The following is a 24,767-nucleotide window of genomic DNA, read 5'->3' on the forward strand; positions in this document are numbered from 1 at the left end:
TGTGGCACTGGCAACATGCATCATCACATCGACATGTGTGATTCCCAAGTGTTCGCTGACATCTCAGCCGGGATTGTGTCGAATGCCTCTGTTGTGGGCCGGTGAGGATCACTTCGGCATTTTGCCGTACACTTTGCCTTCTGTATAATCCTGACATTCATTCACACAGTTCAAACTGCTGTCAAGTTGTACTTATTCATAATGCGCGAGACATTGGTGGATACCCTGCAGTTAGTATACAATAACACTGCTTACATTTTGCTTTTGCATGGCCATGGCAAACATCATTGACGCGTGATATCTGAGCTGGCCATGAACCTTGACCAACCCACACTGGCCAGTATGGTCAAACGATGACGAGTGGCGCAGATTTGGCGAGGCTTTCACCCAGCAAGCGGTCTGACGAAGGGCTGTGACTAAGATATTTCAGGCATGTATAAGTGGTGCATAGTTACCAAATCTATTTGCAATGATTACGTTTTTTTATTTCGTTTTATTTTGACTGTCACTGCCGGGGGGGGGGGTCTTTTGTGGTTACTTGCCCTGAGTTAGGCCTCGTCGTTGCCAATGGAAACAGCAACAACTTCACAAATGGACAAAAAACCACCACGTTCAGTTATGTCCACAGAACATTGGAACACCTTCCAACTGCCAAAATAAAACCTTGTTTCATTTGTTTGCTTTTTTTCCCTCTTAAGTCATTTATTTTCTGATTTGGTTTGTGTCAGGCCTCGCTGTGGAATTCTTGGCCTTGTTAAAATAAAGCTTTTGGTCCTTGCGACGAGATGAGTGTCGTGTGGGAGAGTGCAGAGCACTCGCGCATATTAAATTCCACAGCCCTCAAACGTTACAAATACATTCTCATTTTTAGCGAGTTTGCGTACCGTTATTGTGACGACTTCACAATATATATTTTTTGTTATCTTCTCTCCAGCAAATTATTCATTGTTTTTAATAACTGTTCGTCCAGTAAAGCACTTCTTTCAATGCAAGGCTAGGCAGCGTGCCCAAACACTCGTGGGTAGAGTGAATGATTAAGATGGCAAGTAAACACATGTTTAATAACCAAGAGAATGGAGTTAAAAAAAAATCAAGCTAGAACTGCGTGCAGCAGTGGCGCAGTGGGTACATCCAGTCTGGCAGTCCGAGTTGATATTCCCATCCACGGCTAACATCAGTAGCAAGTGATATCTGCAGTTATTGGGCCTACTGGCACCCTTTCACCAACCTCCACTGACCAGCATGGTGAAGTATGGTGGAGAAGGCTTCATCCTGGACTAGATTGACTGAGTGCTGTACATTAATTCCCTTTATTATTCTCATTATTACAATAGAGCATATGCACGCAGTGGCCTATGAAGCCACAGATTTGGGCCCAGCCATCTTGACAACTCTGCCACCGAGGCACACGCGAGTCCCGGGATGCTCGTCATTGCTCTCGCCTCTCATCCCCATCTCGAGCCGACAGATATAAAACCCGCGCCGTTTAATTGCCCCTTTTTGTATTTTTGCCTTCATCGCTTTGCGTAGGAGAGCGGCGTTTTGAGATATCGCGTGGTCCGGGTGGCGTCACGGAGGCGGCCCCTGTACCCCCCTCTCCACATCCCCAGCTCTCCCGCATCGCGCCAACTCCCACACGCACCCCCACCCCTCCTCTGTTTATAGCCCCCGACGCTTAAGATTGAACGCCGGCCAAACCCGCCTCGCTGCTCTGACTTTGCAAGGTCTTGGGTAGCGGTGGTGGGAGGGCGGCGTGGGGGGAGGGCCGGGGAGGGGGTGGCGGCGCAATCTTTTCCTTCCCGAAGGCCGAATACGACTTCCAAATAACTTTGGCGGAGCCACCACCGCTGCACATTGATACTCATCCCAGGCCCTTGTGTCGCTGCGAGAGGCCCCCTTGCAGTGACAGCAGTGGCTGAGACAACTAAATTTAGAAAGAAAATTTCAACAAACAACTCACGGTGTTGCCACGTTGACAACATTCCCCACTAGGAGACGATTAGGTGCTGCTTAAGATGCTTGGAGCGATGGAGAAATATCGCTTGCGTGCCGTTCCAATGTGGATGTCCTCACATGGCAGTGGAAGTCTTGGGCCCTGTCTGGGCCCATGCGCTGTAGGTACACCCACCCATGGTCTAGGGGCTGCAAGTAGGGGAGCATGACAAACGGATGTGTGCCGTGATCAACACATTGTTTATTTCGGTAGTTGTCCACATTGCAACTGACTGTGACTTCATAGAATCTCTCTCTTGCGGCTTTGTTTGCGATTAAAAACGTATTCATCGCATCCTCAATGCACCCCTTGGGAAACCTGCACCATCGTTTCAACTTCCGTGCCGGGAGATTGAATCGAACCGGCGACCTCTGGATTGGCAAATCCAGTTTGCTAACCGTGACACCCACTGCAGAATTCCTGCAGCATATGCCTTGCCTCCTATATCCAAACACGGTGGTGAGATGTTAATTACCTCGCCTGGTATGCATGAGGTCGTGGATTCGATCCCGACCCAGATGCCTGTATATTTGGAGTTTGCATGTTCTCCTCATGGTCACGTGTCATTTTTCTCCAGGTCCTCCAGTTTTTCCCTGCACATTTAGAAATGTGCGATTAGACTATTTGGTTGCTGTAAATTAATTTCCACACGATGGTAAGCCACTTCATTGAGCCATCATTTGTGGCCAGGTCGCTTCTAAAAAAGAGCTGTATAGCTCAGTGGGCCTTATATGGTGTAAACATTTTTTTTTATTTGTGATAGGGGCCAGGTACCTACACCTGCCTCCCCCCCATCCCTGTCTCCTGTGTTCCCAAACTAATCGAGTGAATTCTGTGTGTGAGAACCTGCTTTGTTCAAGGGTTGTGTGATTGTGGTTATTGATCTCAGCCGCAGCATCAATTGACCTTGCAGCATTCACATTCCCCTCGCTGGAGAGAGCCATTGTTTTATTCATGAGCCATCTGGGGAAATGTCCCCGCCAATATCTGTTGCCGTAAACAAGATGTGCGCGCTGATGTAACCGTGAGATGTGGCGGCCTGAGGAGACCTTCAACCAGCAGTGGACGAGCCGTGGCTGCGGTAATGATGAATGTAGAGAAATTTCCCGGTGGAACTCTGCAGGCTGCATTGTCGTGCATACGTGTGTGGTTGTAGATCCGAGGGTGGAAAGGCACGGTGTGGTTAGCATATGCTCCTGTAGTACGGGAGCACCCCGGGTCGATTCTTGACCGTGCACGTGAGTGCACTAATAAGGCCCCTTTTTGACCCAGTGAAGCTTCGCTTCAAGATTCAACAGTCTTAGTCAAGAGAGTCCTGCGTTTGGATGTTAGGCCATTTTATCTATTTATGAAAGTTTGGCACGTGGGAGGATACTGAAGTGCTCGGAGAAATACCCCACAGGTCACCTTATATATAAGTTGAACTTCTTTCGCACCATACTTAGCCAATCATACATGAGTGCCTGATACTGTACATGGTCAAATTCAGCCCTGGGAGTCGATAGTGATCGAGCGCGCCCAACATGAGCCCCACCATCACTCCACACCGTGGGCCGTCGTATTAAAAAGAGGCGTTCGTTCATGACACTTGACCCAACAGGAGTCAAAAATATGAGCGGTTTGCACCGAGGCCTGGTTCAACAGTAGCACCATGTAATACTTCTCACAAACGCAGCTGTTAATTGAATGACCCAGCGAAAGTCTCGGCGAAGGAAGAAAAAAAGAAGGCGATTGTTCAAGTTGTGCGTCTTGGGTTGTCACACGGCGCACGAGGTTGTGTGGAAATGCTTGGAGGGGGGTGAATCGCACACACTCGCCGAACACAACACAGCAGCAGTTTCAAAGCGTGTATTCATCAAGAACCGTCATGTGAGCATCGTGACCGTTCTCGGGCTGACGCTTGTTCCGCGGGTTGTACTGCATGTCCTTCGGCACGGTGTCCGACGTTTCGCCCCCACACGTGCCGGGAGCCAGTTCGGGAACGGATTCATGGTGAACAGCGAAAAACGCGTCCAGGAGCTGTGATAGGCCAACTGGCGGAAAAAAAAAAACGCTGCCTACGAAGTTGTTTGTCGTGATTCTTTGTACACCGTGGTACTTGCTGCGTTGTGTTTTGTTCCAATGTTCTAATATCGCCATTTATCATGAAATGAACGTTCTATTAACAAAATATAATTTACGTTGCACCGTTAGTCGTGGCCAGGAATCAATAGTTGCCGGGTTTCTGCGCCACTGTTTCACCGCTCGCATTTATTATTATTATTATCGCAGTTCTGTTTCTATAAACTGGAAGAGTAAAACGCCGACTGTTGTTTGTACATTTCATCCCAAAACGTGCGAATCGTTGCAAGTATTTTACCATATTTGGACTCGGTTCCTTTAGAAACGTAAGGGTATAAACAAGGCCTTGGATTGAAATTATACAACTTTCCAAAATGTAGCATCTGCATTGTGTTTGTGGAGGTGCTACCATGCAAGGGGTTAAAATTTAAAATGTAAATTTTTTTAGGATAAAAAAAAAATTGCTGTCACATTTTCGTGCACAATCATTAATCATCTCAAGGAAGTGAACGAGAGAAACATTTAATTTTAGAGAATTTACAATGAAATCAGGCTGGCTGGTACCTTTTTAGAAGAGGCAAATCACAAGTTACTTCATGGGTTGGGCACTGAGGCAATGAGCGGGTGTTTGTTTTACCCAGAGTGCTCGGCGTGGGTGCCACACGTGTGAACCTCGGGCCCAACAGCTGTGAGATTTTGTCCATAGTTGTCGTGTTGATCCAATCACCGTTTGATGTTACGGGTAACAGTGCAGTTGTTGTGTGTTGTTTCTCAATAGTTTTTACCTGACGTACATCATGTCCTGTAATCAAGCGTAACCGTGTGCCATCTCCTTTATGGGCAGACTACCGTTGAAAAAATAAAAAGAGCCGTTTTAGCTTAATGGGCCTCACCTGCCTCATTAAACTCTGAAAGTAACGGACGTGCTTATGCTGAAAAAGGGCCATCGCCCGTAACATTGGCTCGTTACAAGTTTTTCTCGATTGTGAGGCAGTTTTGTACGAGGGGATTGGCGGATGCAGTGCTTCGGGTACTGTGCTATGAGTGGGGATGGCTCCGGGCCCTGACTAACATCAGTGGTGAGTGATATCTAAACCAGTCCTGGGCCTTCTCACTGCACTGACCCGAATCAGCACGGTGAAGCGTGGTCAAAAAAATGACCCTCGTGACACAGCCGTCGGTGGTGAGGCCTTCATCCAGCAGTTTATAAACAAACGGCTGCGATAGTTTTTTTTATTTATAATCATTTATAATGAATGACACTGCAAAATTAAAAGTCCTGCACACTGATTATAATCATTATAATCCGTGTGCAGGACTTTTAATTTGATTAGAATCATTATAATCAGTGTGCAGGACTTTTAATGTTGGCTTGCATAATGATGGTAAGTCACTTATTTATCCAGGAAAGCCATACCGAGTCATCGGACTCCTTTTCAGGAGCGTCCTGCATTGCACTTTTATTTTTACAATGCGTTCAGCCAATCGATGATGAGTGTTTATTATACAAGTGCGGGGATACCAGAGCACCCGGAGAAGGCCCCCCCCCCCCCCCCCCGACACGCACGAGGGGTGCAACGCTCTATATCCCCGTTGAGATGAACTAAACAGATGGCGATTAGTACACACTTGCTGTGCTGCTTTCTCCTAGCCATCCAGGGTATGACTACGTGTACCCCATGCCCACAGCGCTGGGTCACAGGCGTGCATAGCCACCGCCGCCACGGGGCACCTTTTGTCAGCATTTTCACGTCGTATTCTTTATCAAATTGTCACCCAAGAATCCCATGTTCCACCACGACTTGGAAATTCCAACCCATTCGTCTCCTTCAATTTAGTGACCTCCACAGCGGCTTGTTAAAAAGTGCCTCGCTGAGAGAAAGAGCGGAGCAGAGTCCATTCCACGTGGCGACGTTTGGTCCGGTGTTGCCAAGTCTTCCATGCAAAAAAAGTAGCCAAACAAAAAAAGCTCAAAGCCGCGAGATCTTGCTCGCTGGACCTTCCAAAGGCAGATAAAATGTCATTCTACAATTTATCAAGTGCAGCGAACTGGTCCAGGATCCTTAGCATGTACTTGGAATTTCTCCTACATCTGCATAATTTTGTGTGCCGTGAAAATGGCTAAATGTGTCGCTAGTCTCCTTGATGAAATTTTGTCGCCAGGGACACAAATTCACCAAGTCGGTAACACCGATTCGGTCTCCGTGCCTTGCGCAAGATTACTGAGCCGCCGTTATTATCCGTCATCGCTTGGATATGCCTGGCAGCGGATCCGAGCGGCCACTCTGCGTTTGATTAACGATGTCTGGACCCGCGCCTGCAGCGGCAACTGCAGCGGCAACTGCAGCATACAGAGAGAGAGGCAGAGAGAGAGAGAGGGTGAGAGTGCAATAGAGGCAGAGAGCGAAAGCGCCGAGCGAGGGATGCAGATGAAGATGAGGACGCGCCAACGTCTATGGAGGGAGCGATCGAGGAATTAAATAGGAGACGTACGAGCTTTGAAGATGTGATCACCTGCCGCGATGGACGCACCGAGTCACGGCAGGGAGGAGTGAGAGAGAGGAGGGGGGGGGTAGGAAATGTCTGTCATCTGACATAGGCCGGTGGGGGCGATGCTGCCTCGGCGCTCTTGATAGTGTGCGCGAGTCTCCGTAGGTAGCGCCCGCGCAAGCTCGCACGTCAGGATAAAAACAAACACACGAAACACAGCGAGGCAGATCGAGGAGCGTGCAAGAGTAGAGCGGCGTCGGATAGACCCCCGGCTCTGTTGGGTCAGCCATGCGATCCTGTCACGATTGAGTTTCGTAGCACGCAGCCATAGCCAGGACGATTTCCCTGCAGTGGCTGTTTGCGGTCACGATCGTGGGAAGAGAAAAGAAGCCCTGACGTTGGCCAAGGAGGAGAGGCAGGGCGAGGGGAGCGGAGGAGGAGTGCATGGGAAGACCAGCCGACGCCATGCTACGCACCGTCAAAGCCCTGGCGGAGTTCACGGTTTCGCTGGACGTGGTGCGGGAGCAGTGCGGGAGGCCCTCGGAAATCTCCTCCTCCGCTCCCTCGTCCCTCACGTCACCGACCTCGTTTCCCTTGGGGGGTGGAGGCAGCAGCGATGACGACCTGTGGCCGGACGCCTCTCCGTCGAGGCCCGGCTCGTGTAGCGATGAGGTACCGTCCGTCGTGAGTCTCCCAAGCTGTCACCACGAGCGCTGTCGCCCTGCCGCTTGCTCCCCGCAGTCCCCGACGTCGGCGTGTTATCGGCGCGTCGACTCGACAATTTCGTTTTTTTTTTTATCGATTCGTACGCTCGCGAGAAATGTGTCGCCTCAAATTTGCGCGGTTGGCTATGTACGGTACGAAAATAAGAAGTTGAACGTGCGTGCGTGCGTGCGTGCGTGTGAGGGTCGATCGTTCACGATCCGTGCACATTGTGTGCGCGTAATTAGCCGATGTTGCATTCGGGCTATGGGATGATTAATACTGCATAAACGAGACCGAACGTGCGAGGCAGAGGTGAATGCGCAGCCCTGAAATGTCTTGCTCATGGCAGTGCTGGTGGAAGGGCCTCCACTCGAGGGGATTTAGGTCTCTTGTTCTTCCCCCGTTGGCCAGTTGTCACGGAAGAGGTGGGAGTACGCACACTTTTTCCCACTACAAGCAACTTACCGATCAACAAACGCACACACGCGCGTGTGCGCGCACAACATACGAAGAAACGGTAAGAAACGAGACAAAAGAGGGACTTGATTCTTGGAAGTCGAATCGTGGCCCTCAAATCCATTGCGGTGAGCGGGGGGGACAATTAAATAGGGCGATTCATTACACACCTTTACCCGCAGCCGCCGTGAGACCATTCTCACCTCCACGGAATCCCACAACCGGCCATATCGTCGCGGACGCAGCCCACGGTCGTTTCTATGAACGACGGAGGTTTTGTTGATGTCGCTTTCTATACACGTAACAACAAACACCACAGTCACCACAGCCTAGGTTTTCGCGGTGGTGCCGCACACCTCTTTCTTTTTCGGTGGCATTGTGTGCGGTTCGGCACGATGTCTGACGTTTCGCAGCACGTGCCGGGAGCTCGAAACGTCTACCACATCGTGCCGAACCACGCGCGCGATGCAACCCGAAAACACATCACAGAGCCGTCAATCACGGCCCCTGAAAGCAAACGCTGCCATTTGCAACGGATTCACGCCGCTCGCAGTGAAACACCGTGGCCAGATGATTTTTTAGAATGTTGACTTTACCCAGCTGATGGGAGCCACAAATTGAAGTCTTCCTTATGGGCTATCTTGTAATATTCAAGTTAATGTTGGTGCTTAATGGGCTTTACAGATCTATTAATTATTGTTTACAGTCATCTGTCAATCCGCTGCAGGCCGAGAGCCTACCCACACATTGTTGTTTCAACATACTTCACCACGCCGTTGGGTGCGTGTTGGTGGAGGGGAGGGAGGGCAGTGCTGGATCTGTGTAATTACACCATTATTTATACTTAGCGTTATTTGTTTATTTGATTACATGTTTTACTGAGATATTGATTAGGCAAATGGCTACGGTTGAGCTTGCTTGCCGACAATAATCGCATTTAAAATTGTAACAAGTCTAAATGTAGATGGCAGCCATTTTCAATCCCACCAATGGACAAAGGCCTCCCGACACTATGTTGGTCATTATGCGGTCTTGACCATACTTCACCACACTGGTCAGTGCAGATTGGAGAATCGGAGGGTAAGAGGCTCTACCGGCTCTGATTGCTCGCTGCTGATGTTAGCTGCGGCCGGGAATCGGACTCGGGTCGCCGTGTGTTCATAACCGCGGCGGTGCGAGATGGATGTGGCATTCGAGTGATACCATCGTGGTCTGGTTACCTTGGGTTCTCAAAAGAAACATTTCCCAGGCGCCTAAAAATAACAAGTCGTTAACTATTTCTGTCGCAACTATTTCTTTTTTTTAGAACGTTTTGTCTTCACAGGACGAAGCGAGGGTGATGTGGGTAAGGGGTCAAAGGTCGCTCGTTTTGGGAACGATGAAATGACATTGACATTGAGCCCTGACCTGAAGGAGGCCGCGCGTTGAGCCAATCGCGGACTCGCTCACGTTACGACGATGCATTTGAACAACAGTAATCCCTTGTTTTGTTTTTATCCAGGAAAGTCTCTACTGAGTCTGATGGCTTATTTTCTCGAGGCTGCTGCTTGGAACACATGGCTAATGCCTTCCGTCAAAGCGAGGTTGAGTCTGGTTAGGATGTGGTCAGAAGACTGTCTGGGTGTTTACGGTTTGCGCCGTGCAGTGGCCAGGAGATGACAATACAGCTATGGATTATTTAATCTATCTGTGTGGAGTTTTGAGTGTCGGGACCCTTATTTGTATTGCTGGTTTTCTCCAGCTAATCTTGTTTCCTCCCACGCAAAGCCAAACACTCATGAACGGAATTGGCCAAACAACCCATTGTAGCGGGACCCTCCTGAAAAATCTCTGAATCTCAGTGAGGCTTTCCTGGGTACCCAGCACGGTAATAATAATGAAAACATGTAGGGTACAAGTCGTCTGCAGTCACCCTCATTTGAGGCTGAGTCGACGTAGGGGAGGCCCAGGACCAGTTCAGCTAATCGTCACCGGTGTTGACCGTGAGCGGGAAATTAAACTCCTTGCGCAGCGCGCTGACCGCTACACCGCGGCTTCACACCTGCCTTCTCACACGACACCTACGCACGCAAACGTCCACCCCGCTTAAAACGTCCCTTTCCTCTCCCTCCGTCTGCCACCAGCCTTGTCGATTGACCGCCGGCTCTTTTCCGCCTCAACCGACCTGCATCCGTCGGGCTTAACCGGCGTGTGACGGAGAGACCGCTGGTCTCAATGGGCTCTCGCCTCCTCGCAATTAGAGGTCACTTGTGTCCCGCGTGGGGACACGTGACCAATTCAGATATCACGAGCGTAACTCTACCATACTGTACCCGCATATGTAATAGGGGAGTGCATTATGCATCGACTCGTCGGTTGATATTGAGCCTTAAGCCCACGAAGCATTCGTCAGTGTTTTTATTTGTGTATGCGGTACGTAATGTGTTACCGTTATGTCTCTAGCCACTAGAGGCTGCTGTGTTAACCACATTGTTAAAAAGTGGTTGATTCTTCCATCTAAATGCAACCACGAATCGCGACAATTCATCACGATGTTACCCCCGTCCCCTGCCTAATATGCATGTACGTATGCTAAACTTCTTTCGCACCGTACGTAGCCAACCATGCCCATCGGAGGTACGGGAAATGTAACGCGATGTGAATATGTGCACATACATCCACTGCTGGATAACGGCCTTCCCATGTCGTACGGGTCATGGAGATTAACGTACCATACTTCACCACAAGCTAGTCAGCGTGGAAACCTTGGTGAGGGCCGGGAGCACGTGGGCGGATAGGAGTACAGTACCAACAATGGACTTTGCAGAGTGCCTGCAGCCTATAACACCTGATATGCACCCTGGTCGCCCATCCAAGCACTAGCCAGGCTCGGTTCTGCTTAAGCTGCCGACATCTGACGAAACCAAATCGGCTCGGAATGTGCCCGATGTGAGAGTGGAATTGTCTAAATAAAGAAATGAATTTAACCAAACCCAGCCGTGAACAAAAGCAGAAGGTGCAGCGCTTACTAACAAAAGCTGAAAGGGATTTCCTGGGATTGAGAAGAGGCCCTCGCTGGCGCTGTGAGCCGGGGCTTTGATGATGGGCGCTTGGCTTGTCGCCTGCTGCCTATTGCTTGTTTTCATTTTAATGTTATTCGTCGTCATCGCCGTTGTGTGGTCATCATCGGCCATGGTCAATCTGCTGCTGGATGAAGGCCTCCCCCAAGCCGTCGCTTATTTTTCACGGTCCTGCGATGCAAACGGCTCATCAAGCACTTCCACACCAGCTGATTTCATCGCTCCATCTCAACGGTGGCCGCGCTCTTTTGCGCGTTTCCCGGCTTTGGCTGCCACTCCGTCCTGAGTCTCGACCCACTGGTCATCGTCCCTTCTAGCCCTGACGTGTCCTGCCCAAAGCCCTCTTGCTCTTTCTTTTCAGTGAAATTGATGTTACTTACTTGGGTGTGTTCTCCAATCCACGTGTCCCTCCCTCTCAGTGTAACTCGCAGACTTTTCATGCACGTTTCAGCTTTTGTTCCACTTCCTTTGTCAATTGTCAGTGTTCCTGATCCACATGGCATCGCGGTGAACAAAGGTTAGATTCCGAAGGAAACTGTCACTGGTGGAGTCAGTGGGCAGGAAATTAACTCGAGTCTCTGGGATATTACAGCGCAGTATAACACCACAACACCACTCTGGCCTCACGCTATGCAAGGTCGCCTGAGAGCCTTACTCTTTGAGCAAGTGCTGTTAGCCAGCACCTATTATTAAGTACGGCACATGTGCAAAGAGACGGTGTGGTTGGCACTACACCTGACCACCAATGTCTCCCCAGCACTGATGTCATTGCACACAACGCCAGGTACTCATTTGTAAACATTACACATACATCCGCGTGCAAGCACAGGGTTGGGCTACCTTGCAACGTATTGCATTTCAATGGGCTATTACTTTGCTCTCAATAAAGGAATTGATTATTTTTTGTTTCAGGCATGTAATAAATGATACGCACGGGGAGCGATGCATGTGCATGTGAACAAAGACAATGACCCCCCCCTCCCCCTATAGGCTAGATAGGCTCTTGGGGCAAGTGCTGTAAGCGAGCACCTGGGCCCATGTGCATTCATGTAGACACACACATAAATGATAAAGTTCCCCCGTATAGCCTGCAACATACTGTTGGGGCAAGTGCTGCAAGGGAGTACCTATTAAGGCCGGCACTGTGGCACACGAGGGAGCGGTGTGGGCAGCACCGCGCCCGGACGCCTTCTCTCCCTGGTGCTGATGTTTACACACCGCACCAGGTACTCATCTAAGGCTGAGTCAACCTAGGCAAGGCCTAGAACCGGTTCAAATATTCGCCACTGCTATTGGTCATGAGCGGCACTAAGAGTGGGGTCGTGCGCACGCACACACGCAAAGCATGTGCGCACACGTTGCACGCGCGTGCATGCAACGTGTGCGCACACGCTGCTCGCGCGTGCATGCAACGCGTACGCACACGCATGAGAGCGCACGGTCACCCCGCTCGATCTTCGCAGCACTGCTCGTTATCTCTAATTATGTCGGGCGGGCGGAGGGGGCTCTTAATCAGCGCTGTCCTCGGGGACACAGCACCCACGTTTGCTCGCCGACTGGCGCGTGCGGCCATTAGCGCCGCCCGTACTGGACTTACACACTGGGGTTACGTACGGGGAATACTCACTGGGGCTCCTCACTTGGATTACGTACGGGGGTTACGTACGGTGGTTACGCACTGGGGTTATGTACGGTGGTTACGCGTGCGTATCGAGGGTTCGCCGTCATCGGCATTCATCGCCATTAGCCATGCGTCGCGTTTCAATGCGTCCTGCTTGGCTGTTTGCGTTCGTTCGCTTTTTTTTTTGCACGTTTGTGTGAGCAGTAGCATAGCTGTCAGTGCCCTGTGCTACGATCCCAGGCCACCCGAGTTTGATTCCCGGTCATGGTCAAAAATATCAGTGACGATCATCTGAACCAGTCCTGGGTCTCACCTAGGTTGACTCGGCCTCAAATGAGTACCTGACGTGGTGTGTGAACATCACCACTGGGGAGACATGCGGTCGGGCGTGGTGCTGGCCACCCACCGCTCATTTACTCTGCCGGCCTTCATAGGCGTTGCTTCTACTCGTTAACAGCAATTACCCCAACAGCCTCTTAAGGCTGTATGGGGGATCTACGTCGTGATTAATGCAATGCACTACAATACAGGCGGTCTGGACTCATTTCTCAGCCACGGATAAAGTTGTACATACAGTACATATCAGAATCTATACTGGGTCCCCTCTAGGTCAACTTGACCTTAAATGATTTTCTGGTGCAATATGGAAAGATTCGATACGATGGAGTTGTGGCGCTGGTCCCACCACCCCAACTTGCGCTGTATTAGCCTTAATAGGCACTCGCTAACAGCACTTGCCCCAACAGTCCGAATGATTAAATTCGAGTATTTGGCCTCGTATGTGCAGTGTGTGCATGTGGATGGATCATGGCCGATGATGGTAAGAGTATGCTGAGGTATAAAACAAAAACAAAATCTGCCTATTGCTGGGCATGCGCTCTGCGATGAGAACGTACAAAGAAAATACTACGCTAGTCACGTCCAACCGCTGAACGTGGCTTATCACAGCCGGCTAACGTTGCGCGCGCGACCCCACGCCGCTCCGTCGACATTGCCCGACCTTGCGGGGGATCGCACGCCGAGTCCCCGCAGGCCAGCGGCCGGGAACCGGGGTCCCGTGCCCGGCGCGACGCGGCGTGGTGGGCGCGTCGGCATCCAAGTTCATTTCAAGTTCAAGTTCATTTATTAGGTATAGCCCTGTGAGCCATTCGGCTCTTGAATCGGGTGCAACCGCAACAAACAAAAAACATGAACAAGAAAACATCTTAAAGTGACTATGTGACTCTGTGCAAACAGTAAATCCAAGAAAAGACGGCAAAATATTGCAGATAAAGCACCGAACACCAACACTGTGTGCAAAAATCCCAGTGGGATGCAAGTCAAACAACAACAACAACAACCACAAGACAACTTAGATTAAGGCCATCAGTCTAACTCCATACTACAACAAACAAACATGGCCAAACCAAAAAACGTTTCGAAAATCACCAAAATAAAGCCATAAAAGCAATGAAACAGCGATCATAGTAACTGTGACCGAATTTTCACGGCGGGCAGAGAGGCGCGCTCCAAAATTCTCGATCTCCACGACTCCAGAAACGCACGGCAACCCCCAGAGGGGGTCTGAGGCTCCTCAGTGGCCCTGATGGTAAAAACAGCTCTTCGCCAAAACCGTGCCGTCTCGTAACTTACTCAAGTTTCATTTCATTCACCCGAGGGCTGTTGTTTTTGTTGTCGTTGCTGCCACGCAAATTTAAAAAAAAAAAATTTGCATTTCGGCTGGGTCGGGGTTGGCGGAAACCGGTGACAGCATCGCTGATTGAGCAGACGAGGGTGTCTTGGTGAGAGGTGTGCATGTAAATGTTGGCTGAGAGTGAGCTGGCAGTTTAGAGGGGTGGCCTGTTGTTTTTATTTGATATGTACAGTGTTTGAAAGAAGTGGGTGCGGAATATTTCCCCCCCCGCCCGCCCCGCTCTATGAGTAATGAGGAGTTGACGCAGCACAGATTAACTTTCAGCGGCATGCCCGTTCTTTGAGACTCTCTGCACAGTGACTAACGCGCCCTCCGTAATTACACCGCACATCGTGCACATAAATTGCACGTAGAATCTTCCGAGTTTGGATTCGGCACACGCACACACACGCAAGACACACGTACGTATGTATGTTGAACTCCTTTCGCACGGTACGTAGCCGACGGCCGCTAATCGGAGGTGCGTAGGAAAGTGACCTAAAAAATATATTAATGTCAGGAGCCGTGGAACAATTAAAGAATAAAGTCAGTAATGTAGATTGGGGGATTTGTGTGTGAAATCAGCAACACTTACCAATATCAATTTCTTTATTTAAGACCACGTGACAGCCTGCTGAGACCAGAAGTCTCTCTCGAGCAAAGAAGGCCTTTTGATAAAAAATAATAACATGGGGGCAAAAGAGGTTCACAAAATTGTATCGAGCACAACAAAATAAACATCTCTCTCGTGAAGCAGAATCAATGTAAGATTCGACTGCACGCGGGGGGGAAAAAACACATTGGACGCAAAGTGTCAACAACAACGGCAGCAAAGCTAAATTAAGGGCGAGACGAAATCCAGAGACTTGCAAGTAACGTAAAAAGCAATGCACGCAATTTATTTTCAAAGAAACGGTTAAAAACAAAAATTGGCACGTGAGCAGACTGCAGCTCATGAAGATGCATGCGAGCATTCGCCAGCAGCAGCAGCAGCGGTGGCAGCAGCCTTCTGTACAAATTCACATGCAGGTCATTCCCGCAAGCGGACATTCATCCACGGAACGGGCACGCGCACACATCTGCGCCGTGCGGAAGCTCTCGAGATTACAGTTCGCTGGGTGTAACGATGCGTATAGATCCTCAAGGCTCTCGATACGTGCCATCGAGTCGCGCGTGTGTAAGAACCGGTGCCTTTTTTTAACGTGGACAGATTATACTCCGAAGTTACTCGCGAGCTCATCGAGTGAACTCATTTCCGTGCAAGAGACACACCGGAACAATGGGAAACAATACAAATGTGAAGAGGTGAAAAAAGAGGCACGGGTCGATGGGACCATTGAGTGAAGTTGCGATACATCGTTGAAACTTCTGGGTTAATGAATCATTACGGCTCCTGGAGATTAAGCATAAATTGCATTGATAATATTCGTGCAACGTATAGATATCGTTGATTCGTGTTGATCCTTAGTTTATCGATGCGTGCATCCAATTGCGTGGCATGAGAATATTTAGTTTGTTCTTAAATTGGTTTGTGTTGCAGGTGGTGGGTTGATGTCACCGCTGTAGTCACCGGAGGTGCTACCTCTCGCCGCAGCGTAAAATAGCAACAGTTGATTCTGGGATAGAATCGAGATCCTGAATCATCCCAACATATCGGGGGGTGAGGTGAGGTGAGGGGAGGTAGCAGGAGGAATGCTCTACCTCTCATAACACATTCCTGCGGAGGGAGCTGGTAGGAACGTTGGGTTGCTCGGTCAATGGCCAGGGTCAACGGCGGCGTGGTGTATTCCGCAAATATGGCCGACTGTGAGGGCGGGCACAAGCCGGCGTGAGTAGGTTAAACGTTGAGTTTTATAAGGGCACCACGGGGTGACCAGCCCCTCCCCTCCCCACCCAGCCCCACCCCTCCCACCCCCCACCCAGCCCCACCCCTCCCACCCCCCACCCAGCCCCACCCTCCCCACCCAGCCGCTCCCCACCCAGCCCCTCCCCACCCTCCCCTCTCCACCCAGCCCCACCCCTCCCATTTTTTGATGCACGACGGACGGACACAATAATCCCCTGTGGGCTGGTGTAACCAGGAGGTTCCTACCAGTATTAACGTTGACAAATGATAAGAATGTTAATTCATGGTGCCCGTGTTGTGTGGATTGCCAATTAAGTTTGTGACCTGGTTTATTTTCCTGTACCCTTTGCCTCTCTGCTGTGGCTGTTGTTGAACTTTTGTCGATGCTGCCCATGGCCATGATGGCAAAGTAAGCAATTCCAAATGTCCCTCTTACTTTGCTGCAAGGCCCTGGTTGATTGAACGAATCGTCTCAATTCAGGGTCAAGGCTTCATTCGAGGTTTGTTTTTGCTGTGTCGTTATGCATTTCTGTTTGTCTTCGTTGCTATGCCTCGGTTTATTTGTGCTGCGGTTCGTCATGTTAATGAATCAAATCGCGTTTGCAAATGAGACTCATCCTGGACTCTCCGAGCTCTCACCTGATTAAACAAAATAAACTTAAAACGCGCAATGTTTCTCGTTGGCGTCGATCTCGTACAACTTCGTTTTCTCCACGAGTACCAATGTAACGTTCATCATCATCAATGTCATCAGCCGTGACCTATCCACTGCTGGATGACGGCCTCCCCAAGCCGTCTCCCGTCCGCTCGCGGTCTCCCCATGCAGCGATCCACGTGGCTTCTGGGCGCGGGCCGATCTCATTGCTTCCATCTCTGCAGCGGACGCCCTGTTGGGGTGGGCGCGTTCCCTGCTTTGGCTGCGATAGCGAATCTGAATTCTGCTTGAACTCGGTGGTTTCGGGGCCTCAGTGGCTCTGGCGGCCCTGTGGCCTCCTCTGGGGACTAATTTGCTGTCTTGGTGGGCCCGGGGTTGTACACCTTGCGGGCCCACGTTTTCTTCACTCTCACCCTTACCCCATATCCTCTGCCGCCCGGCCCGAGTATTATTTTTACCTGCTGTGGTCGTATCCTTTGCGTGTACTGTAATTTGCAAGAATTTTGCTGGAAAATTACCGATCGATTTGCAGCACTATAATTTCGATGCATCTACCGCAGGCTAAAGAAGCGATTTTAACCAATGAATCGATGCGTCATTACATGCGCATGGTGTGTATACATATATTGACATCAATTGTAACACTTTCCTGAATACGTGAATGTGTCAGCTGAATATGGATGGTGCTGATGATGACAGTAGAGGTAGTGGTGGTGGTGGTGCTGATGATGATGATGATAGTGGAGGTAGTGGTGGTGATGGTGTTGATGATGATAGTTGAGGTAGTGGTGTTGGTGCTGATGATGATGGATGATAGTGGAGGTAGTGGTAGTAAATATGATGACAGTGGAGGTAGTGGTAGTGGTGCTGATGATGATAGTGGAGGTAGTGGTAGTAGTGCTGATGATGATGACAGTGGAGGTAGTGGTGCTGATGATGATGATGACAGTGGAGGTAGTGGTGCTGATGATGATGATGATGACAGTGGAGGTAGTCGTGGTGGTGGTACTGATGATGATAGTGGTGGTGGTGGTGGTGCTGATGATGATGATAGTGGAGGTAGTGGTTGTGGTGCTGATGATGATGGGACAGTGGAGTATGCTAACAATGGTGCTGACAACGATAGCTGTGGTGGTGATTACGCATTCCTCAATTATATCGTTTGTAAATAAAATGATGATGATGGTAGTAGTGGTGGTGGTACTGGTGGTGTTATGGGGAACGTTGGTGCAGCAGTTAGCACAACGCTAGGAGCCCGGCGACCTGGGTTTTGATTCCCACTCACGACGAATAACAGTGCTGAATATTTTAACTGAGACTGGGCTTCCTCTGGTACCCGGGACAGTGTGTATAGATCAGCACTGGGGAGACAAAGGTGGCCGGGTGCGGTGCTGGCCACCCACCCCCTTATAGGTGCTCGCTAACAGCACTTTCTGCAATACTATAGTCTATGTAGGCGATTGGGGGCATCTTAGTCATTGTTATTTTTACGGAATTGGTGGTCATACTAAAAATGGATGTTTTGATGATGATGATAACAGTGGGTGCTGCTGGTGGTGGTGGTGCATTCACAATGGTAGCATTTACAAATACAATGATGATGCAAGCGGTGGTGGGTCATCATTGCTGACAATGGGGCTGACAGTGATGGCACCGATGATTGCGATGCATGCACAATGTCGGTGCTTATGTAGTGACATAGAACGGTCACTACTGTGTCGGCCCGTACGAAAGCTGGGGGCCCCAAGGGGGTGCCTGGGGGGTCACGTGGTGGAGGGATCCGGACCTTCCCAGAGGTGGGGGAAGTGAGGCGTGTCCTGGGAAGGGAGGCGTGGCCTGGAGAGAGCCAGCCACGCCGGGGCAGAGCCGGCCACGCCAAAGGAGATATAAGCGTGGTGTGAACGCAGAGCGGGGCTGTTGTACTGTACTCCGAAGTGAAGACATCATCGGTCGTCAAGTCCCGAGTCGTCGTCCTGGGCCAGGCAGGCCGTTGCCTGCCTGGTCCAGTCTGTGTCGCGTTCCAGAGTGTTAGTGAGTTGAGGAAGGTGGTCACCACCTCATGTACAGCGTTATGTTACTTACCGTTTAATAAATAGTGTTGCCTCCAAGCTGTGTGTGTGTGTGCACCTAATTCGAACCCACTACACTTACACACAGAGACCTACCGTGGAAATTACTGACCTCTTTTTCCCACGATCAATCGTTCCGGCTGCCACTGCCGTTGTCAGGCGGATTCAACGCTGGTACTTCGCCACGATGGGCCCTCTGGCCCTTCCACAGTAATTACCGCTCTGTCATCAAAGCGGAACGCTGAAAGGCGACAGTATCATCCGCGTGAAGACGTCCGAGGGAATTTTATTTGAGCGACTTTTTTTTTAAACCCCCCCATCGCAACGAGCCTTTCGGTTTCATTCTTTCTCGCTGTTGGGTACGTAAATCGTTAGAAGATACATTTTTAGTGCCGGTTTTCCTCTCGCGATTATTGCGTGCAGTGTGTATATTATTATTTTTGTTTAAGTAATGCTGCGTATTTAAAACACTTCAATAATAATTTTCACGTGCGGAAACAAATGTCTGCGGGCGAGATGAAGTGAACATAATATCGAGAAATGTTGGTTTGTTTCGCTGACACGTCTGCCATATCCTTCGGATATTAAGACTCACTTCCCCCCCCTCCCGCCCTCCGTATTTGAAAGCAAAGTTGGCGGTGCATTTTATTATCCGGAAGGTGTGTGCACTTTTGTTTGGGGAGTGGAAGTTTAGTGGTTGGCTCACTGCGCTACAAACCCAGCACCCCCAATTCGATTTCCACTCACGGCCAACAACACCAGTGTCAAATACCTAAACTGGTCCTAGGTCTCCCCTAGGTCGACTCAGCCTCAAATGAGTACGTGGCGTGGTGTGTACACGTCACCACTAGAGAGACAAAGGCGGTGCTGGCCACCTCGTGTGACGTGCTGGCCTTCATAGGTGCTCGTTAACAGCACTGGCCCCAAGAGTATTATAAGGGAGACCTTTGTCTTTTTGCGTGTGTATGAGACCAGATTAGTACAGAATGTGGCTTATTTTCTGGAGCGGCTTATAATCCAAAGAATACGATACATTTTGGTTCTCTTTTTGAATAAAAAAAAGTGATAAAAAAAATATAACCCTAGAAATGATTTACATTACACGTAATGGGTTGCACAAAGGATTACCAAATCTTTCAGTTGTTCGTAATCGGTAATTGTTTTCCTTAACCAATCCTCCCTTCCACGCTTGCAGCTACTGATTGCATTACAATCCGCACCTCCCATTAGCGCGGTTGGCAATGTACGGTACAAAAAAAATTCAACATACGTGAACATACCTCTTCAGTTTGAGAAATGTTGTTCAATAAAATAAACTTTTCATCAACATGTGCCGACAGACATCGTGTGACACAAAGATGTATGTCACACAGTACGCTTTTAGAAAAAAAGAACATGTTTAAAAGACCTTTTTATTTTGGTAAATCATTTCATTCCGTTTCAAAAATGTACAAAAATGGTTTGTAATGAGCTGGCAAAAGTCATAAATCCGCTGCTTTTGTGAGCAGACGGTCCAAAATAAATATCGTCTGCGTGCAGTCTTTGCGACATCGCTGATATTTATGGCATTAGCAAAAATAAGTTTATTAAATTATTATTCACTATCAAGATGGCTTTTTTCCCTTAAGTATCCCCCCCCACTTCCTTCAGCGATTATATAATATTGGCGGAAACAGAAATCGGGGACATGTTCTTGGCTCTCTTTGTTGTTTTATCCTGTAATTACTTGGGTGCAGTGTTATTCGGACACATACCTGTACGGTTTGCTTCCATACCAATGTTGTTTTGCTTGTCGTTTTTTTTGCATTACTTAATGAAAATTCGCTATGTCTCACCACCACCACCACCAACTGAGGCGTAGGATTTTCTCGGCCCATGTTTTTCTTTCCACTGCCTGACCCCACCGGGCACCGTCCCCGGAATGTCACGTTCTTTAAACCAGAGAGGCGCCTCGCCGAGTCTCGGGGCTCATCTTCGGGAGGGTCCTGCTGCGCGGGATGCTGTTTGGCCATTTTTCCACGGCCGCTTTGTTAAAACGATGCATTTGGGATGCCGCGTTTGCTAGTGGTGCTCGGACACAAATAACGGAAACTCAAAGCGTTCGTTAAACAACACTGCCCTCGAAGGTGACGTTTCGGGCAGTAGTCCTTCTCTATTGGTCTCTCCGCTGTGAAGTAGGGCTGTTGCCCGAGGCGATGCCTGTTGTATATTGTTCTCCCTTCACGGGTAGCATTATTGACGAGTTGCGGCCAAGGATTTGGAACGCGCCCAAGAGCCCCCACGTCCACCGCGGAGATGGAGCGAGTGCTGGGCTGGATTATTAAGTCGCAGGATCGTGAAAGGTTGCCACGGCTTGTGGTGGCCTTCATCCAGCAGTGGATTGATCATGGCCGATGACGACGATGATTCGCTTTTTCCCCTGGTAGAATGCATCCTGGTTGACAGTTTGATTTGTCTAATCACCTGAACCACAAGAGAAACGCTGTCTTCAGAACAGCAAATCGCTTTTTTTTTGTCCCAACTGTCATTGCTGTCAGAGGCACTTTCATCAAACAGAAGTTAAACCCTGCAACATTTGTTTTTGGGGACATTGTGTCATTTTTGTGATCGGCGGATGCCATAGTGGGTTTCATTGCGAGGCACTGCCTACACTTTAGCGAACGCCGCCTTGAGCTACGGGGCACGTCTCATGGCGATGATGGAATTCGGCACCGGACATATCTACGACAGGGCTTCTGGGCCACCGAGCCATCATTCGTTTTGTAGATTTGTCGCGGAGTCGTGCGGGTAGAGTGTGGATTTCCGTGCGATGGCTCCCGAATGTGCATCCATGTTTGTTTCGCCTCTTATCACTGCTGAAATTTGTAACGGTCGTTAGTTTCCAATAGCCAGTTCCTCGTGTGCAGATGCTCGGTGGAATTTTCCACTTCAGGATCGTGAAAGATTGGTGCATCTTGCAAAGGCCTTCACCCAGCAGTTGATTGATCACGGCTGATGATGATGACTGAAGGCTTTTTGCTTTTTAGACCTTTTACAAAGATCTCACTGAGGATGTTTTCCCGAAAAATATTTTTTTGTGTTTTGGTTTCACGTACTAGAGTGCCCGGAGAAAACCCTGTGTAGACGAGTAGGGAGACAACGGTTTGCAACACTCTGCCAGATGACTTTGAATCCATCCCATGTCACGAAACTATCAAAAACAATTGAAATACATCGTTGTTTCGGACCGCCTTTGGGATTCGGACCGAAAGTCACCGTCACTTCCACACAGGAGTATCGCCGCGGGCCTCTCGGCCTTGCGACGTTGTCACTAAATCCGGCGCCGGACAAAAACACGTGTTTATTATTATCATCATCATCATCATCACTGGTTCCTCGGTTGCGATCGCGCGTTTGTCCATCCCTTAACAGCTTGTCCGTTGCGTTGGCCGCGTGTGCTTCCCTCCCATCAGGATATGCGCAAGCACGTGATGATGAACCTCCTGGACACGGAGCGTTCTTACGTCGAGTCCCTGCGCACGCTGGTCCAGGTGAGGCCGTGTCCACGCCGACGCGGAAAGCACAGCCCCCTCCTCCCCAGCGAGCTTGCCTCAAGCCCTGGCTTCTAAAACGTGGTGGCATACTACTGGCCACAAATGTTGCCCCCTCCCCGCCCGTTTCATGTATTCCACCTTCAACACTGCTGTTTGTTCTTGATTTCAAGCTTTCGTGACTGCCAGGGATTCATATTCTTGGTTCTTTCGGTAAAGTCACGTATAAGGGAAATAATAAAATAATATTAATATTATTTCCCTTCTACGTGACTTTACCGACAGAACCAAGAATACTGCTGTTTGTTGTTGACTGCTTGCCGTTTATTGAGCCTTGGGGCAGGCCTGCACTATGTAACCATGGGAAAATTAAAACCTGAAGCTCTTGGAGTTGCCGTTGACAGATATGGCTTGCCAAAGACATTATATAATAATAATAATATTCCAGCCTTTTTCAGTCCATTGCCTGGATGACAAGGACAGCTACAAAGATCCACCATATAGCCTGAACAGACTGTTAGGGCAAGTACTGTTCGCGAACACCGATGAAGGCCGGCATGGCGCACGAAAGTGTGGGTGGCCAGCACCACGCCCGGCCGCCTTTGTCTCCCCAGTGGCGATGCTTACCACACCAGGTGCTCATTTGAGGCTGAGTCGACATGGATGAGCACCTCCCCCAGACCATGTCGATCACGGTGGGGTTTTCTTGCCCATACTTTACCATGCTGGACAACGAGAGGGGTCGGCGGTGGGGGGTGGGCGAGGTGGTGCAGGACTGTTTTTGATATCCCTTTACCACTCGTGCGAGCCATGGCCAAGAATTAGAAATTCGGGTCGCCGAATTCAGAGCGCGGCGTGCCCAAGCACTGTGCCCCCCCCCACCCCCCCCCCCATGCCACAAAGAGATGAAGATTAGTGAGATGAAAGCGAGATGAGCGAGAGATGCAGAGATGAAAGGGCTGTCGAGAAGAGGGACGGATTAGTGGTCACACAAGGCAAACCAGAGTTGGATTCCTGGTCACGGTCAGGATAAGTGACGAGGAATATTTGAGCCATCTTCTTGGTTCTTTCGGTAAAGTCACGTAGACTGTCTACTTGACAGACCTGTTCTCCACCTGAGGACGGCTGCTTGCGTTGTGGCCGAAACGTCGTGAGAATTATTTTATTATGTTTTATTTTTATTATTTTATTACTTCCCTTCTACGTGACTTTACCGAAAGAACCAAGAAGATGAATCCCTGCAGTCACGAAAGCTTTAAATCGAAATATTTGAGCCAGTTTTGGATCCGTCCTTCACCAGCCCACGCCGACCAAAGTGGTGAAGTATGGTTTTAACAATCCTTTTGACCGACATCACTCACAGTTTAGCCTTGCAGCAATCCATGTAGCAACTGCTGTTAAAATTATTTCATAACTCCATCTCCATGCAGGACGTACCGTCTTAACCCCAGCCCCATCAATATGGTAAATACAGCAGCCTCTTGTGGCGTCAATATTTACATGAAGCAATTACCTACAATATATACGAATACAACAATATCTCTTACATATATAATTAAATGGCCGTATTGCGAGCTTAGGAATCGATATTCAATGACGACCCGATGCATTGCCCCACCGCTGCTGCTATAACCGTACACAGTCTCGTACGTGCCGGCCACACAGTCATCATCCTTTCGCAAAAAAAAAAAACGCAGAATAGAGAAACAAAATGGAATTAACAAAATACAAATCGAAATTCGCATTTCCGCGATGCTGTCTGTACAATTATTTTTTTTTCCTTCCATCCGACGAACCCCATCCGAGCGGTCCCCGTTTGGTGGTTATCTGTGAATATCAATGAAGCTGTTCCCATTAGACAAAGGGATATGAATCAGCATGTGTTGTGTGGTATTATCCCCCCATCCCCCCCTCCAGTATATATACATATTTTATATTTGTTTCCGAAATGAATTAATTCCGTTATGTAAAAATACGTATTTACCAAAAAGCCGTTCCACCTTTTAAAAGGGGGGGGGGAGAGGGAGAACAACAAAGAACACCACAGGGGAAACATTGCTGTGGGCGGTAAAAATTGTTACGTAAATAATTAATGTGCATATCAAAGTGAATCGGATCTTTTATTTTAGTTCAAGGGGATATTCTGTGCGTGTGTTCTGTCCGTCGGTGAAGGCGATTGCTGATTTTTTTTCTTTCTGGGTGGGAAAAACAAAAAAAACACATTGGCAGGCACACGGCGATCCCGGATCTCTCGGCAGACGTGAAAAGCTGTGTCGGTGTCGCTTGCAAAGAGAGAAACCCTTTTTTTTCTTCCCAAAACCTGTTTTAGGTTTTTATCCTTCTCCTCTGCATTTGGATCGTCTCTCTCTCTGTCTTTCTTTCTTTGCTCCAGCCGTCTTTGCGTAAAAGTTCGCCGACCGATTTGGTGGAAACGTAGCCAATTACCGTGCCGTCCTGAATTTACCAAAAACGGCCGGCCTCTCGCCGCGCATTACGGGAGAGCGCTCGGCATTTAGCGTGCGCGCCCCGAGACTGGGGAGTAAATGCCCCGGCGCTGATTGAAGCCTCTCCGATTCATTAGCGCGTGTCGGGTAATGCATGACTGGCAGG

At 49.3% G+C, this 24,767-nt stretch overlaps 1 protein-coding gene across 1 annotated transcript in view; it reads left to right on the plus strand.

The window, feature by feature from the left end:
• Window positions 1-24,767, plus strand: part of LOC144937629 (rho guanine nucleotide exchange factor 17-like) — a 121,847-nt gene that overhangs the window by 60,065 nt on the left and 37,015 nt on the right. Inside the window, 1 exon segment of the mRNA XM_078864980.1 lies at window positions 22,080-22,157. Coding sequence (XP_078721106.1) covers window positions 22,080-22,157 — 78 coding nt within the window.

This window comes from Lampetra fluviatilis, chromosome 19 (assembly GCF_964198595.1).
Source record: "Lampetra fluviatilis chromosome 19, kcLamFluv1.1, whole genome shotgun sequence".
Classification (NCBI taxonomy): domain Eukaryota; kingdom Metazoa; phylum Chordata; class Hyperoartia; order Petromyzontiformes; family Petromyzontidae; genus Lampetra; species Lampetra fluviatilis.